The following is an 18,966-nucleotide window of genomic DNA, read 5'->3' on the forward strand; positions in this document are numbered from 1 at the left end:
AGAATTCTATCTATCTATCTATCTATCACATTTGTGTTGTTTTAAAATGACTAAAGCTATGATATAGACTGATCCTGTGCCCTATTGAAGGCAATGCAGTACAGTCAATTGGGCGGTACAGGGGTGATTGGGCCCCTAGCTGACCTGCAGTGGATAACTTTGGAAAACCATCACTTTAACAACAATTCTGTCTCTGTTTCTCTCCTCTGATTCTTTATTACTAGGAATATTTGTACGAAAATAGGATCTTTCTTGCTGCTCCTGAGGGCTGTTCCCCACCCTAAGTTGTCATAAAATCATTTCCATGGCAATCAATTGTGGCTGAAGAAAGGCAGACGCACTTGTTATGAGAGTTTTTAAAGTCTGTGGTGTGTGTCACTGCCCTTTAACTCCTAAGAAGACAGACAACGAAATGCTGTGCTACAACAGGAGCTATACAGATAATCGTGTGGCGTGTGCATTAAGGAGCTTGGTTAAACCATATGATTCAAAAGTACAGTATCCTGGGTAATAAAATAAACATTACCTGGCAACACTTGATGAACCTGAGATGGGTACTCATTTAGTCTTTGATTTAAATCCCACTATTTTCAAGGTTTCTTCTACATGACATTGCAAAGGCTGCCGCAAATGGTATTCTAGCCTCAGATTTCCCACCAATTTCTGTATCAAACACATTTGGATAATCTTGCAGACTGCTAGATGATGATCAGAACTGCAGTTTTCATCCCTGTGATCCTAGTTGTGTTCCCTAGCTTCTGTTTGCCAGAAGCTGGGAATGGGTGATGGGATAGATCACGTGATGATTACCTGTTCTGTTCATTCCCTCTGGGGCACCACCGTTGGAAGACAGGATACTGGACTAGATGGACCTTTGGTCTGACCCCGTATGTTCGTTCTTATGTGGCTTTTTAAACCACAGCCTATAGTAGGGGGATGCAAAGGCGCACTACGCCAGCAATAGCTCCAGAAACATTGTGCCTCCAGACACTCTGCAGAGCTCAAGTGGCAGTTGGCTGAGCTCCCCTTTGCCAGGGTGCAGCCAACTGGTGAAGGGGAGAGGCCACCTAGCCCTATACATAGGGCCCTACCAAATTCATGGTCCATTTTGGTCAATTTCACCGTCATAGGATTTTTAAAATAGTAAATTTCATGATTTCAGCTATTTAAATCTGAAATTTCATGGTGTTGTAATTGTAGGGATCCTGACCCAAAAGGGAGTTGGTGGGGTTGCGGTACTGCTACCCTTACTTCTGCACTGCTGCTGGTGGTGGCACTGGCTTCAGAGCTGGGCAATGGTGAGCAGCGGCTGCTGGTTGGGACCCCGGCTCTGAAGGCAGCACCACCGCCAGCAGCAGCGCAGAAGTAAGGGTGGCATGATCTGGCATTGCCACCCTTACTTCTGCACTGCTGCTGGCGGGGCGCTGCCTTCAGAGCTGAGCACCCGGCTAACAGCCACCGTTCTTTGGCTGCCCAGCTCTGAAGGCAGTGAAGAAGTAAGGGTGGCAATACTGCAACCCCCCTAAAATAACCTTGCGACCCCGCTACAACTCCCTTTTGGGTTAGGACCCCCAATTTGAGAAACGCTGGTCTCCCCCATGAAATCTGAATAGTATAGGGGTAAAAGTGGGCAAAAGACCAGATTTCATGGAGGGAGACCATATTTCACAGTCCGTGATGCATTTTTCATGGCCGTGAATTTGGTAGGGCCCTAGCTATACGGTTTTCACCATCATTGCCAGTTCTAGAGTTGCCCCAGTGTTTCCAGTCCCAAAGTGCAACTATCAAGAGGGTGACAATTCCTGCTCAGTGTCACAATAGCCGAGGTGGGACGAAGCCTCCTTGAAACCTCTTTCCTGCCTATCCTTCTTGCACACCCACATAGGGCTCAGTCCAGTCTAGCCCTATAGCTCCTCCGCTTTACTTGCCTGTCTCATCATATCCACAGGGATGCCATTGGCTGCTTGCCAGACCAAAGCTGTGTTTGAGTTATGTGAGCATAGAAAAGTCCCCCGAAGCATCAGCTTGTATTATCTTTTTGCACACATGGAAGCTATAAATGCCCAGTGAAATTTGGTTAAAAAAAGATGCACTCCTGAGATGAGACTTTGTCAAGCTAGAGTAATTTTTTATGATCAAGTTATAAAACCCTAAAAGTAGGATAATGGGAAACCTGACACATCCTTAACTGAAACAGAGTGAAGGGCCCTGCCTCCCGGCCCTGCGCCTCCCTGATCCCGTCCCCAGCCTCAGCATGGCTTGCACCCAGCCAGGGGCCCGGCTGCCAGCCCCTGCTGCAGACCCGGCTGCTGGCCCCCATTGCAGCTCTGCTTCCACCCCCACACTCAGCCTTGGCCCTTGGCCATGGCTCCGTCCTCAGCCCCAGACTCACCCCGAGCCTCTTATCCCTGTCTGCATTCTCCCTACCCCAAGCCGCAGCCCCACTCCTAGCCCTGGCTCTGAAGAACATTGGGGGGGCACGAACAGAGGGAAGGGGTGGCATGACCCTCTAAAGTTTGGGGACCATTGATTTAGGCTGACCTCCTGCACGTTGAAGGCCACAGAACCTCACCCACCCACTCCCGTAGTAGGCCCATAACCTCTGACTGAGTTACTGAAGTCCTCAAATCTTGATGTAAAGATGTCATGTTACAGAGAATCCACATTTACTCTAGCTTAAACCAGCATGTGACCCCGTGCCTCACATTGCAGAGGAAGGCGAACACTCCCCAGGGTCTCTGGCAATGTGACCTGGGGAATATTCCTTCCTGACCCCAAATATGGCGATCAGTTAGATCCTGAGTTTGTGGGTGAGATCCACCAGCCAGACACCTGGGAAAGAATTCTCTATAATAACTGAGAGCCCTCCCCTGCTAGTGTCCATTCAGAACACACAGATGTGTATTAATCAGTAGCAGATCTTAGTATTGTTTTCAGGTTTTTTTTTTCCATTTATTACACATACAGAAGTGACATCTTCCAAGTTTAACCACCCAACACACACACACCCCCATGAGAAAATGCAAAAAACTGCATGTTATGCCATGTTAAATTTGAACAGATAAAAACCACAAGAAGTCAGGAAATGCAAAGTTTTTGGTTCTAAAAGCAACATTAGCTCAACTCCATTGTCCAACATACGTGTTTTGTGGAACACCTCTACCCCGACATAACGCGACCCAATATAACATGAATTCAGATATAACGTGGTAAAGCAGTGCTCCGGGGGGGCGGGGGGCTGCGCACTTCGGCGGATCAAAGCAAGTTCGATATAACGCGGTTTCACCTATAACTCGGTAAGATTTTTTTGGCTCCCGAGGACAGCGTTATATCGAGGTAGAGGTGTATTGTTTGATATTAACATAAATATATCAGCCAGAAAAAACAAGACTGGAACATATCACACATATGGTAGATGGCCAAATGACTGTTGCTGTTTAACTTTTGCGGTACATTTTATGGATTTAATTATGTAATATTATTGTTCTTGTTATTATTTATTTATTCATGTAGCTCTCTAGCTGTGCATGGCATTTCACAGAACAAGCAGTGACTTACCCTGTGCTCATAAGGGTTTACAATCTAAGAGCCCGGTTGGCAAACTCTTACTGCTGAGCGTAGGGCTTACTATTACGAGGCATCCCTGCGATGTCATTGACTTCTTTTGGACTCCACATGGGCACAGCAGCTCAATCCCAGGACAACACAGGAGGTGACAACACATGGTGAGGATGGGGAAGGAGTGGGAGAAAGATGAAAGCAATGGAGTAATCCTATCCTGCCCTCATTGAAGTCAATGGTAAAACGCCCATTGACTTCAGTGGGACAGGATTTCACACATTAAAATGATGTGGTCACTCTGGAGGCCAATGTAGTGTCTTGGTGGTTACAATTTTTTTATAGTAATAGCAATTGTTTTGACTTGAGGAACATGGCACTAACATAACTTGTATCATTTAATCTTTCTCTTAAAGAGAAATGAGAGAAAAGGAAATTGCTTGTGCAATTGGATGGGTTTTTTTTAAATGAGCCCTTTAGATTTTGAAGCTCACGCCTCACTGAGGGGAATATGGTGGGAGAGGGGTGAGTTCCAACCTTTTCTGCTCCTGTTATTTGCCTGGAGATCATTTTCTGTAAAACGGGTTTGTAGGGTAGCAGCACATTTGTTTACACTGTGGTGGATTTTTGTAATAGAAAACAATTCAGGCCAAGACTTTCAAAAGTGACTTGTGATTTCAGGTGCCTCAGTTACTGAGTGTCTGACTTGGGACACCTTGAAGGAACCTGATTTTCAGAGAATGGTGCTTAACACTGTCTGAAAATCAGCCACCTATAAATTGTCTCAAGCTGAGCACTTGAACTCACTAGTCACTTCTGAAGAGGTTGGCTTTAGATTATATAGCAAATACTAATTATGCAATTAGAATGTCAGGACTATTGTAAAAAGCAACAGAGGGTCCTGTGGCACCTTTAAGACTAACAGAAGCATTGGGAGCATAAGCTTTCGTGGGTAAGAACCTCACTTCTTCCGATGCCATCTGAAGAAGTGAGGTTCTTACCCACGAAAGCTTATGCTCCCAATGCTTCTGTTAGTCTTAAAGGTGCCACAGGACCCTCTGTTGCTTTTTACAGATTCAGACTAACACGGCTACCCCTCTGATACAGGACGATTGTAGAATGCAAACTTTAAAGAGACCCTAAAATACCGGATTCCCCAATTGTTTTTTTATTTTGCACTTGCAATTTTTTCCTGGCCATGATGTTTAAGTAAGTATTTTTAGAGGATTTTGCTGTGCATTTTTCAGTGAGACATTTACAGTTTCTGTAATCTCTATTGTCTCAGCACTAGACAGAGAGGCACAATCACACTCACTGTCTGAGCAGCCAGGCAGATGTACAGTGATGACAAAAATAAGACAGGACTCAAGTAGGCTGTGCCAAAATTCTTAGCAGATAGCATGCTCTGAAGTCATTTTGCAGTTGCTTATCATTTTAAAAAATATTGTTCTGCAAACCAAGGAAGGTTTCAAGTTTTGGACAGCTGTTTTGCTGCTGCCATGTCCAAAAGAGGGTATTTAAAAGCTCTTTAATAGGAGGCATTTTTGTTTAATTCTCCCATAGCTCAAAAGTGACAAAAGTGATTTAGTTCAAACTTTTCCAAATAAAATAAAAATTCACTCCAGACCTAGCATGGAAATTTGCAGCTCAAAAGGTGAATGTTTCAGGAAGCTTTGAGTGTATGAAAACAGCGAGTTAGGCTAGAAAGTGCTTTGCAATCTTAACAATAGCAATTGCTGCCAGATGCTTGCTGCAATGCATTATGGGCCAGATTCTCAGCTGGCATGAATTGATCTACATCCAGTATCCATAGGCACATCATTCATTAGACTGAGGAAGACGTATCTTAGCTCACATGCTATTTCATTATTTATATAATAACTTTGGAGGTGCCACCCTTTTGTCTTATGTCAAACCAAACTGGTCATATTGACTATTTCTGAAGCAGTTAATGCTTAATCAAAAGCCTATTGAAGTCAATGAAAAGACTCCCATTGACTTCTATGAGCTTTGGTCAGTCTCTCAAACTGTTGAGATAATATTTCTCATGTTGTCCTTAGTATTTTGCTGTAACATTCAAGATAAGATTTTCAAAGGAACCTCAAGGAGTTAGGTGCCCAAAATCTCAATGAGATTCAACTCCTTTGAAAATCCAAACTGGAGTCAGTGCTCAATAAATACTTGGTTAATGCATTTTCCCAGCCTTTCTGTAACGTGTCAGAAATTTTCTTCCCCCCATCTGTCTCTTCCTCGGATCTATTCTGCTTCTTCAGGATGTGCTGCTGAATTTGATTCTGAAGAACCAAGCACTCAAGATCAGCTTCTGAACATAAAAGCTTTAGAGGACTGAGGTATATCCATGGTTGCAACCTTGCACTTTATATCAGGCGAGTGTGTCGCTCTTGTAGGGGTATGTTTTAAAGTGATGAATCCTTAAAGATTGTCAAATTGTGTTCCTGAATGTACTGCAGTAGGATCTGTCCTCTTCTGTTAATGACTTGAAGCAAGTGTCTAAGTCCTGGGTATCCACCCTGGCTTTCCCAGAATTCCTGATCCAGGGACAGTGACTTCAGAAGCATGTTCTGTAAACATCCCGATTTGAGCACAGTCACAGCTGTCTCAGGAAACCTGATGAAGAAAATCAGAAGAGGGAAAGAAAGAAAAGGAGTTGGAAAGATAAAATCATACAACTAAGGGGTTAGAGCAGAAGAATAGTGTTTGCTCCATTTCTGTCTCTGTCCCCAGAAGTAGTCAGAGTTCTGTTCTGTTCATATTTTATGCAAAGCAGAGATTCTTTTGGTGCTAACTATTTTTCTTGGATGCAGAGGTGTAGAAAGCGGTAACAGTTTAATAAGCACAGAGTGAGAGAGCTGTCCCTCGCCCAAAACATTTGAATCTGGATTTTCAACCCTTCAGTGTTCAGGGGGTGTTTTGAGCCTCAGTTTAGGTCTTTGTCCAGCTCTTGCGAGGATGCACAAGAGCAATTCGGTGTGAGAAATATACCCTGATATTAAAGGGCTGTTACCATGTTAACCCAATAGGTTCCAGGCATATGCTTTAGGTGACACAAGTGGCCTAAGTGTCTTGTGACAAGTCATTCCCTAGCACATGGAAAGGGACTCAAGCGGCAAGCTTTGGAGCGATGGCCAGATTTCAAACTACTCAAAGTCCAGGATTATTCTGGTCCAAGGGTTTGGGTGGTTCCCATTTCTGCTAACAAATAACAATGGATGTAAACTATATAAAACTCTGCTGGTAATAGGCGAGCTGCTTCCACAACAGTGCAATCAGAAATGAATCCAAACGGTTTCAAATCAGAAGGCTGATAACGTGTGCAAGCTGGATATGCGATGACGCATGAAATACTGAAATACCTGTTTGTTTGATAATTTGGGCAGCTGCCAGTTACAGGGAAAATAATATGCTTTATAGTTTCTGAGGTAGTCATTAGCCACCCCCAGTGTGAGATATAAATATTCACCTCAGTGTGAAGTATGCGCACATAGGGCCTGATTCTGATCTCACTCTAATTTTATATCACTGTAACTCCATTAATTTCAGTAGAGCCACTCCTGATTTACACGGGTGCATGTTAGCTCGGACTGAGGCCCTGATATCTGCATATAAGACCTTATCCAAACCTCACTGAAATCAATGGGAGCCTTTTCACTATCTTGAAGGGGACCTGGCTCCGCCCCCATATTGAGACTTGAGCGAAAAGGCAATCCAAGAAACTAAGATATACAAACGTGGGATTGCACAGCTTTCAGTAGTGGTATATGCGGAACAAACATCTTTAGCATCGTCATGGGGGGGCGACGTGGGGGTGTAGGTATCAACGAGGTATGTGCGAATGTAAAGGAGTCAGTCTTTCTATTGGTTGTGAGCCCTAAGAATCACTATCTAGAAGAAAACTTCACAAACCCAGGCAAGCCCCATCCAGTCCAATTGATTCTCACCAGCGACACATCTGTTTTTATTGAAGAACCTTAACTGTTCTGCCTTATATATTCTGAAAGGAAGGGGTTGTTCCAGTTGCATGGGCTGCGACCCTCTGGTACTGTTAGCTAGAATCGCTTCTGTTGCCCTTCTTACCCATCTATGCCTTCCAGGAGCCTGAAGTTGAGTTTTGCTTCCGGATGGTGGGGTCTGCCTGCATTGTCAATGAACACCAGGCGAGAAGGCGCACTTCCCCGGATCTGGTGGGAAAAAAGCGAGAAGTTCACATTTTGGGGGTTCTTTGAGCTGACATTTTGGGAGGAAGGGTAATTTGTATGCAAAGAGTGGGGTTTTGAATATTTAGGGTTGGCAGCAATGACAGTCCATAGCAAGGGTGGAACCAGGGACCACGTATTAACTCTTGTCTGCACCCAGGCCAGTGCGACTATGCACTGCCCTTTGCCTTGGAGCTGGTAGCAAAACCACAATTTAACCCAGAAGTCTTAAGTTGCTGAGCACATGTACCAGCTGCGTCAAATAAAATGCAGAGGGTCACCATGGCCAGGCCCCTAAAGTTAAACTCATCTCGTCCCCAAGGATTAAATTGGACTGTAGTAGATTTCTAAGATGAAAGTCAGATTGTCATTATCTAACATTACTGAGCAACCTCAATGTCATACTTCATTCTTAACTGCCTGTTTTATTTATTATTATCCAGGGACAATATTTATTATCAGCCCGGTATTTGATTTCATGGTGAGAAGACAAGTAGATTGAATTTCATTTGTTTAATATTCTGGCAGAATAAAATGTGCGTATTGTTGAAGGAATACAGCCACTGTACGACTGCTATGTCATGCTGAACTTTTACTTCGGAAGTGTGTACGTGGCTATGCAGCCAGAAGGAGATCATGTCATTCTGTTTTTTAAGTGCTGCAACTTTAAATGGAGAGAGATCTCCCTGCCTCATGCTGTCACACTGCGTTTCATTTCAGATGCAGAATGTTACAAAGAGAATCACACACCGTGCTTGCTGCTTGCTCGCTCTCACTCACTCTCAGGACCAGATTCAGATACACTTACACTTACTATACTTTTACTTACTCTGAGCAGCAAATTACTCCACCGGTTGTCCCATTGACTTAGTTATACACATAAGAATCTAACCTGCAGGTCTTTATTTTCTCTTACCCTGAAATAAAAGTTACCTAGACATATTTTGCTCTTTGTGGCGGTGGTAAAATCATAACAAGAGTCAATAACAGATAACCAGTCTGGCCTGTTTAAAAAAAAAGGTAGAGGTTAGAAACTGAAAGGATGGAGACAAACACAATGTTTGGCGATCTCATACCAGGATGTGGACCAGGACCAGCTCTGCAGGAGTCCTACATTTGTCATGAAGCATTTCCTCCATGCAAGGTTCTGTAGGGTCTGGCTGAAATCCACAGCAGTAACGGTCCAGGCGGTCATGAACCTGTGGGTGACATTTGAAGTATTTAGAGGCTTCAGGAATTTTAGGATGGAGATGTTAAGTTGTAGTTTAACAGGGAACTTTTCATGCCTGGAAGAAAAAAGCTTGATAAAATTTAGAGAAAAATCCAGATTATTTGTTAATGAAAGAGCTGTTTATATAAAAGATTGGTGGGTGTTCAGAGAACCATCCAAAAATGTAGCTGCTTTTCTAAACCATTTTGGTCTGGAAAGTGGACTACAAAGCTCCCAATAACCGGCTTTCCTGCAAGATTTCAGACACTTCCTGCTTGCGGTATTTCAATACTCGATGTTTGCATGGACTGAATAGATTCTGTTTCTATCTGAAACCAAGAGGAGATGCATATAAAAATTAAAGCAAAACAAAAAAAATAAGTTAATTGAATTTTTTTAAACCTCAGAAAGGGATTTTCTCAGGCAAATTCAAATACTGGATGAAGGTTTAGGTTGGCTCCTGTTTTATATGAACTATTTCACCCTTCTCTAATAATAATCGAAACAAGTAACAACTATTGATAGAAATGAGAAGAATGAACAAGGTGGCGTGGGGAATTGTTCTATGCTTGCTTGGCCCGTTGGTATATTCTTAACACCTGCATAGAGCGGGATTTGTCCTGCGTGCAGTTTGCAGATCAAGGTGGATACTCCAGGTGGGGCACTGTAACTTGCTTTAGCTGCATCTGTTATTTAGTAATTCATGGGCACTTTTGAACCTGCTCCTCCTCACTCCTGACAGCCCATTCAATGAAATGCTGATGCCCTCCCTGAAGTCCTGCTCTGGAGCCTTTACTGGAGTGTGCATTATACAGTCCGGGGCACAGAACTCTCCTCTTGTGGATCCTTAATCTAATGTATAGATTTTAATTTAACATCTTTGAATTTAGCTTGACATAGGGATGAAACAATTTGACTTTGGGTTTATTCCCCTGTTTTTTGGTAGGTGAGTGCCCAATGTTACGACCAACACTGCTAGGAAGGAGCCACCTCTGGCAGCAACTGGCATGTCTGAAATTTTCGTCCAAATCCTTAGGGTCACATCCTCCCCTGAGTATACGGTTGGCACAGGGAAGAAGGAATCCTTTCATAGGCTGTTATGGGGTCACTACTTTAGCCCATTGTCTACCTGTTGTATGCTTGCCACACAGAGGCAATGACTGGTGGATCCCCCTCATGGCAGACTGGCTGGTCTAGACCTCCTTCCCCCCAACCTGCTCCATTTACTAAACCCAGGCAGAAGGTGTTGGGCTGCATGACACCTAGGTATGCACAGACTTTCTACATGAACATGGGCTCCCGTATTTGTCCCTACCCCACTCCTGAAGAGTGGAACCACCTCACTTGTGCTGCACGCATGACACTCCATATCCTTGGAGGAAGAAATAGGATTTGACTCTCCTTCAAGATTAATGTTATCACTATCAAGTGAAACCCAGAAGCCATAACCCCTTTCTAATTTTCCATGCCCCACTCGTTAGCTTTGTCACAATAAGCTATTGGTTTTTATGCTTCTTTGTACAAGGCAGACGGTCTGCTGTCTCAGTTATATAATAATCACCCCAGAGGTGTGCAAAAGTGCCAGGGCTGCATACAGGAGACTGACTCACTGCCTCCTCCGAACAAGGCCTGGCCAGAGCACAGCAGCATAAATCAGCTCCTGCAAACACATCACACTTTCCTGAAACGGGACCAGTGCTGCTGAGGCAGGCAGAATTGCCAGAGTACGTAGCGAAACTGACCGATTTCGCATGAGATTGCCAAGGAATCTACTTCAAACCAGAGACGTGAATCTATAGCCTGGTTTTGGGTTATGAACCTGTAACTCAGGTCAGGTTCACCGAGGTTCATGAACCTTTCGGTCAGGCTGGGCCAAATTTCAAGTGAACCTGAGCTGAGTTTCAGGTGCCAAAGGGGGGATTTATGATTTTCAGTGGAAACCATGTGATATTAGGTAATTTCCACAGTTTCAACTTAACAACTACCAGAAATGTTAGCTGAATTGTGTTTTGTCTGAACCCCAAACTCAAATCAAAGCACAGAGGAATAAAGTGATATAAGGAATGCACAGTTTGATTTGTGTGACCATTATATCCTAGCCCTCTTAGATCCCAGATTAATTAATTTGCTGCCATGCTAGTATTTCTTAACACAGGCCCATCGGCTGATGTTTAATGAGGCACTCCAGGCAATATTTCTCCTTCAGGGAAACCCTAGAGCTAAAGTATTTTCTGAAACCAAATGCATTTGAACTCAGGAAAATGTCACACTTATTCCATGCACATCCTATGTTTAGGTGCCTGAAAGTGCAGCACACTGATTTCTCCCACCTTTTGTCATTTTCCATCATAGCAGAATTAATAGTCTGTGCAGAACATAAAGAAAATCTCAGCTGCTTTACAGAGAGAGTCAATGTGCTTGTGCACTAGACAGAAGTTTGACTCGGCGTAGTCACTGGGAGACTATGAAAAAAATCATAAGTTGTCATGCACAGGAGGAGACATTGGCCACATTTTCAAAGGGAACTGCATTCCAATTTGGCTGGGTACTTATGTCTGCAAATGCAGCATTGCAAACTGGGAAATTGCACATGAGAATGGGGGGAAGATGGCAGCCAACAGCATGCATGCCAGTGAAACAGAGTCAGTTTGGAGAGTGAGCATCATGGAAATACTCTTATGGAAAGAGGCCTGGGATACTTAATGTTCACGCAGATCAGACAAGACCTAGATTTTGCAGGTGTCATCTGAAAAACTCCCACGAAATATATTACATCAGATTCCTATGTCCTGCCTCAGGAGGAAACAGCCCTTTTATTAACTGCACAAGTATTCAACTGAGTCTGAGTCTGCTCAGGTGTCTAGAAACAGTCAAATCACACTGGGCATGCTCAGAGGCTTGAGACATGCATTAATATAATCAATCTCATGGTTCTATTACAGCGGTTCTCAAACTTCATTGCACCACGACCCCCGTGTGACAACAAAAATTGCTACACAAATTGCTACACAGCCCCACATGGGGCTGACGCCATAGCCCGAGCCATGCCGGCCTGAGCAGGGGGAGCTGAAGCTCTCAGGCTTCGGCTTCAGCCCTGGGTGGCAGAGTTCAGGCTTCAACTTCAGCCCCAGGCCCAATGTGTCTAATGCAGGCCCTGGCGACCCCATTAAAAAGGGGTCATGTTTGAGAAGTGTTCTATTACATCATTTTATTAGCATACTCAGCCCCACCCTACTATATAATACCTACCTTTCTATCCCTTTTCCTCCTTTGCTGAAGGCTGACCCCAGCCCACACTGTATTTTCATTAAAAAAAAAACCCTCCCTTGCCTGGTACTTGTGGTAACTGTTGTGTGCCCATCTGGATATGAACGTATTGCCTCTGCTCCACCCACTAGAATGTGGGAGGCTGTACCTTTTAGCATGTTGCTGGGAGACTGTTTTTAGGAAACCAAGGAATAAATGTATATTAGAAGAACAGAAGTTATAAGGTACAGGCTGAGTCTGACATCTGACTAAAGTCTCTCTCCAGGAGCTGGTTTGGCTAATTGTCCCTGGCTGACGACGATGATCTTGCAGAACAGTTGTGATGCACAGTGTAGAGTTGACGCACCTTCTCTCGACTGACATCTGCTCCCCTGGACAGTCTGTGTCTATATTTACGTATAGGCAGAGCTAAGGTAAGACCATATTCCACCTAGGCTTTACTTATACAGCTTATTACATCTTGTACATTTCTGTAATAGAAACAGACACATACCATCCATCTAATGATCTCAAATGCTTTCTAAGCATTAATGATTTCAGCCTCTCAACTACCCTATGAAGGAGGTAAGTATCATTATACCACTTGTACAGATGAGGAAACGGAAGCAGAGAATTTCAGTGACTTAGCCAAGACACCAGAGACTGTCTAGAGCAGTACCAGGAATAGAATTCAGGTCTACCAACTCGAAGGTCTACGATTTAGAGATGAGACTATGCATTATATTTGGGGTTTGCAAGGGTTCATCCAGCCTGGAAGATTTACCACGTTACAACATATTGCAGGTTTCATACCAAAAGAACAAAGCACGATCTGGAAAAATTCATGCCTAGGCAAAGACTCCAAAAAAGTTTAAATAAGTTTCAACTCTTCCAAATTGGTGGCAAGTCACTCTCCATGAGCAGTATATATAGCTTATGACAGTATAGCCAAAAGTACCATTATGGCCATTGTATAGTGTGACTTCCTGCATAACATACCATAGAACTTCACTCTGATTCTTGCACTGAGTGAAATGAAGAAAGGTGGGGAGCGGGAACCATGGTGTGGGGAGGGGGAGAGGGGGAAGTGGGCAGGACCAGGATGCGGGAGGGTGGGCTGGAGAGAAGCGGAGGGAGACAAGGGCAGGCTGTGGGCATAAGGACAGATGGGTCTATAACCACTACAGCGCACTCATCTTCATTCTAGCATTTCCTAACTTTGGATGGCTTAACTATGAAACCTTAATAATGTTCTTTTAATGTAGATTTTTTTTTGGATGAACTTAACATTTATATTGTGGGATTGCCTAGAAGCCACCCAGCTCAGGGCCCCGGTCATGATAGGTGTTGTACAAACATATACGGTAAATGACCATCCTTGCCCCAAAGAGCTTGCTGTTTAGAAGACCAAACCCAACAGGACAATGATGAAAACAAGTGGGTTGTGGTGGGGAGGGTGAGGGAGATGGGATAACAGCAATAACAGGGTGGGTGCAATTCTTAGCCAGTCAGGAGCAGTGATCACAGCTCTCCACCTACCTAGCCATCAGCTGATTGTAGTTTGCTATCTGCATTACGGAAGAGGTGAACTTTCTCTGGATTTGGACACATGAAGGGCAGCTTGGAAGAAAGAACAAAAGAGCATGTCAGAGACATGCTGATAACGGCTGGCACTTGACTCTGGAACTCACTCCCCACCTTGGTCTGACAGACCTGGCATTTGTTGACTTTGAGGACATTCTGAACCCCTTACCTATCTTCTACTTTTGTTGAAGGATGGTGGGTTGAGGGATGGGAGGTGCTCAGGTCGGGGATGGTTTATTTTATTTTACCAGACAAGCGCTATATTTTCTCTGAGTTGGTTTGTATGGGCAATTCCTTGTGTGCCTGATTCTTATTTATACTGAGGCTCCTTCACATTGTTCTGGCAACATAAAGGGGCCTTAATGAGGGCTCACATTATATATGCATGCATTTTCCAGCCCCTTTACACCACCAGAGAGGTGCAAAGGGGCCTCAGTGGAAATGAGAATCGGACCCCATATATCAAATTTTGGACAAAATGTGGTCAGTTTCTTTCCTGTGGTGCCATCCGAGTTTTGCATGAAAGGTTGCTATGTAAGGATCATACATCTCTACGCCCCATGGTTCTCACGACATCCCTAGCAGACTTTCATCATGTGGAACTGGGTCATTTGGGCCTAATTCTACCTCGACTGAAGGTAATGGGAGTTTTGCTATTGACATCAAAAGGGACTAGGATTTGGATTAATTTAGCCTATTGTATTTTGATGGATTCCTGCTATGTTTACCGTAAGATCAATGTTGCCAGTTGAGGCAGGAAAGCGTAGACAAAGGCAGTATTATTGAGCCAAATCAAGAGAGAGATGGTATGTGAAGTGACCAGCCAACTCAAAGCTAAAAATCACTACCTAAGAGATGAATGCTGCAGACATTGCCAAACTGGGAGATAACTGAAACAGAGGTGTTCTAGCAGCACTGCTCAGCGAGTGAGCAGCAGTGTTCACAATACACTGTGCTCTCTCTTCTGGTGATTTTTCTTGGCAGCAAACTTTTTGCTTGTGGAGAGAGGGTCATAGAGAGTGATTTGAATCATGTTAGTGAGCTACAGGGATAGCTCAGTGGTTTGCGCATTGGCCTGCTAAACCTAGGGTTGTGAGTTCAGTCCTTGAGGGGATGGGACTACTTAGGGAATCTGAGGCAAAAATCAGTACTTGGTCCTGCCTAGGGAAGGCAAGGGGCTGGACTCAATAACCTTTCAGGGTCCCTTCCAGTTCTATGAGATAGGTATATTTCCATATATAGTATGAAAAATAGGAGGCGTCTCTGTGTGGTGTTCATAAAGGATTTTGATCAGTGTAGCTGGCCTTTGGGAGCCAATGTATATTAGAGAGGCTGCAAATAATAGAGGCACTCCATTAGGGGAAAGACCCCTAGAACGTAATACAGAATGATAACCCTTGCATGGAATTTTTGGATCATCCTATAGAATTCACTACTGAATTCTGTCCCTGCTCCAAAATTCTACAGAATGGTTCAGGATTCAAAGGATTTCATTCTCTATTAAATCCTATAGGGTTTTTGAGTCATTTCTGAAGAACTGTGTTACATTTCTATAATATCCTGCTGGCTTCATCCCTATTTAGCTTGATAGGACTTTTCCATTAGTGATGATGTCTTTGGAGCTATTGAGAAACTCTGTGGTTTGTTTTTGTCATTTGGTCTGCTTACACCTTAGGTAAAAGTCTCCCTCAAACATCATCCTTTTCATTTAGGGCCCAATCTTCACCTTGAATCCAATGAGTTTTTTGCTATGGAGCCCAATTTTCCCAATGGAAGCTGGATCAGGCCCTTGATGTGTTCTGAGTGGCGGGGCAAGGAAGTGGAAAAGAGACTAAACTTGTCCCGAATCTTTCTTTTCCTGGTATTTTTGAGTTATTGTCTGGTATGCCCATGGCCCACTGTAGTCTCCCCATCACTGCTGCGGTTGAATCTGAGCTCTGCCATATCTCTACGCAGGAGAAGAGGCAGTAGCTGTTCACATGGTGCGCTGGCAATCAGTCCACAAAGGGGCATTGGTGTTCTCCTATAAGAGAGTTACTTTCCTAAGCCTCCTGGCCCAGAGACAAATTGCTACTCTGGAGTTGTGGAGGATTACGAATCAAAGAGCAAAGAAGGAATCCATGCTGGACAGCTTTTTCCTGGGGTGGGGTGGGGGGAGAATAACACTCACTATCAGGGCCTGATATCACACAAGCATATGCTCATGGCTGGGAGATGGGAAGTGGTGGTATTGGAATGAGGGAGGCAGAGAATGGAAAAATGGAAAAAGCTAAAAATGATTTACACAGTTGGTGTAAATCAATGTATCTCCACTGACTTCTATGCTGATTTACAACAGCTGAGGATTTGACCATATGGTTTTTAAGTAAAAACACCAAGGGTGAAGTCCTGGTCCCATTGAAGTCAAGAGAATTTTCCCACTGATTTCATTAGGGCCAGGATTTCACCCCATAACGCCACTAACTCAAACCTGGATGTGTTTATTAGTAAGTTCTAAAGTAACAGTCACACACAAGAAAGCCGATCCCAGAATTTCCATTTTTGCTCTTTAAACACTTATTTTATTTCCTGCTAGATTCGTTTTAAATATGAATGTTAACATAAAATATTCCAGTCATGACTGGATTTGTTAAATCTAGTCATGATTGACCCCTTCTGCCAGCCATGCTTTGAGGTTATAAAGATTAATGGTTAAGCTCTGCCAGAAAGAAAAAAAAAAGGTAATGGGAACACATATTTTAGCAGAGATTTTTTAAAACCTTTCAGATAGTTTTTTCCCCCTAATGCTTGTGCCTACAGTGCTAAGTAATACCCCTGAGGTGTATAAATAAGACTCCATCTCCCATATAAACCATCTCTTCTTCCTCTCAGTTACCCCTAATAACTCACAATTCTCTGTTCAGAGACACTGTAATAATCCCCCATAGCAGCAGGTTCTGATTTTCCAGATGGAAGATTAAGCACTCTTGATCCACACACAGAAGAGAAAGAAAATCTCCATGATGGGGGAAGGATCCTGGTTAGAGAAAAAAAAAGCTGATTTTCAGCAACAAAAAGACACCCAGGAACAAAAGAGTCTGGATAACATGAGACTGACATAAGATTCTTTTAAATGTGCATGACCTCACACCAGTGTGAATCAGGAGTAACTCCACCCAAACTAGTGAGGTTACACCAGGATAAAACTAGAATAAGTGAGATCAGGATCAGGTCAGATGTGTCTGAAGCTTGCCTGTGTATCCATGTTCCCCTTCAAGTCCAAAGGGCTTTGCATGCACAAACTATACAAAAGCACAACTTTACATTGAGCTTCCAAACTGCACAGTACATTGAGAAGTGATAAAACAGCCGTCTCTCCCTTCCACACACATTGATTATTAAACACGTTTACTGAAGATTGACAGCTACGCCAACACTGATTTGTGAAAGTAAAGACATTTTTGTTTAAAATGTGCGTTATACATGACAAAAAAGGCCTTTTTGTGCTTCTCTCTGATACATAAAGCAGGTTGGAAGGGCTTTTGGTGTTTGAAAATGTGCTTGGGTTATATTTGGTTGGTTTGGGGGGGGTTTCAAATCAGGAAATGAGGTCCTGTCTAGGCTTGAAGACACTACAAGTACTAATGAAGTGGTGACATCAGGAGGTTAATGAGGACCAAAAGCTCACAGAGTAGGACAGTACTGTACGTAATAGCAAACGTACAGCTTTGCCAAGACAGTATGGGGTTAATGTTAGAGGGACAAGTGTGTATTTTGTAATTAAAAGTTGCTGTTTCTTACAAGGGTACGTCTACACTTACCTCCGGGTCCGTCGGCAGGCAATCGATGTTCTGGGATCGATTTATCGCGTCTGGTCTAGACGCGATAAATCGATCCCGGATCGATCCCGGAAGTGCTCGCCGTCGACGCCGGTACTCCAGCTCGGCGAGAGGAGTACGCGGCATCGACGGGGGAGCCTGCCTGCCGCGTCTGCACCCGCAGTAAGTTCGAACTAAGGTACTTCGAATTCAGCTGCGTTTTTAACGTAGCTGAATTTGCGTACCTTAGTCCGAAGTGGGGGGTTAGTGTGGACCAGGCCCAAGATTCTTCTACTAGGCTGCTTTTACCCACTGGTAAGCCAAAGAGTTCTTGACATCTTCTTTTCTAGGAAACCTAATCCTCTGCTCATAACCCCATGCCAACGTTTTTGAGGAAGCCTGGAGTACTTCAGGCATCACTGTTTGACTTGGTTGGCGTAATGCTAACCAGGAAATGAGTGGCAAAGACCCAGCAAAACTAGATGAAGCTCCTTGCTTTGCTGCACAATTCTCTACTTGAAGAGTAGTTCATTCTGCAAACAGACTGAGTCTGGTGGTTTAGGAAGTTTGCCACACTTGATCCAGCAACTACGACACTGAAGGTTTGTTCGGAATGGAAAGCTACTGTGTACGTTTTCAGTCTTTTCCAGTGTCGAGTCCCAGACACTCTGAAACCTGAAAATTAAAACAAATGATAGTGACAGCTCCCGTGGTAAAGTGGCAGCAATCCAGCATATCCCTGCTAAAGGCGGAATTCCCCTGGTTTCGTGTCAGTGTCAGGCTTCTGACTGAATCAGTCGTCTGTGTGAGAAATCCTTGTACAGAGTTCTACTGATTGATGATCCAGGCTTCCTGTTCTTTATCTGCCGTTTGAGAATTCAAATAAGATTAGATGATCATGACAAACTGAAAAGCTAATGAAAACATGAATGAGTCCAGACTGCAGGCATTCCGCGTTCCTACTAGGAATACGGGGTTGTCCTGAGGCTGAGTGGAGTCTTACGGTAACAGAGCTTACAGATGGTGAGCTATACTTATGGTATAAGTCACCACAACACCTTTTATGTCAATGAATCTACACTGATTTATTCCAGCAAGAGATCTGGCCCCAGTATCCAGCCTGCCTCCTCTTCCCCTCCCCTCTCCCCCCACCTTTGCTATTCAAGGCTCAATCAGGCAACTTTTCCTCAGGTAAGTAGTGCCATTTCAGTCCATAGGATGATTTGACTGACTATTGCAGGACTGAGCCCTGTGTCACAGGTTGATTATCAAATGGTGTTGTGAACTCCACTAATCTGATTCAGAATGAATCACAGCCATGGGGTAGTGGTACAGTGATCAGCACATGGTTATGACC

The 18,966-nt window shown here is 43.8% G+C and overlaps 1 protein-coding gene across 7 annotated transcripts in view; it reads right to left on the reverse strand.

The window, feature by feature from the left end:
* Positions 1–4,710: 4,710 nt before the first annotated feature.
* The window catches only part of GASK1A (golgi associated kinase 1A), a 56,079-nt gene continuing 41,823 nt past the window's right edge, over positions 4,711–18,966 (reverse strand). For 3 of the 7 annotated variants that reach the window (XM_005278683.4, XM_005278682.4, XM_065583572.1), the window contains 3 exons: positions 8,849–8,971; positions 7,654–7,757; positions 4,711–6,186 (listed from right to left, as the gene is read on the reverse strand). In XM_005278683.4, coding sequence (XP_005278740.2) covers positions 5,976–6,186; positions 7,654–7,757; positions 8,849–8,971 — 438 coding nt within the window. In that variant the 3' untranslated portion in view covers positions 4,711–5,975. Of the gene's footprint in view, positions 6,187–7,653; positions 7,758–8,848; positions 8,972–13,767; positions 13,849–16,701; positions 16,829–16,905; positions 17,588–17,854; positions 18,473–18,966 lie in introns of those variants that run through there. The other 4 variants (XR_010598356.1, XR_010598357.1, XM_065583573.1 and 1 more) reach the window with 4 other exon arrangements.

Source organism: Chrysemys picta, chromosome 2, assembly GCF_011386835.1.
Source record: "Chrysemys picta bellii isolate R12L10 chromosome 2, ASM1138683v2, whole genome shotgun sequence".
NCBI lineage: Eukaryota > Metazoa > Chordata > Testudines > Emydidae > Chrysemys > Chrysemys picta.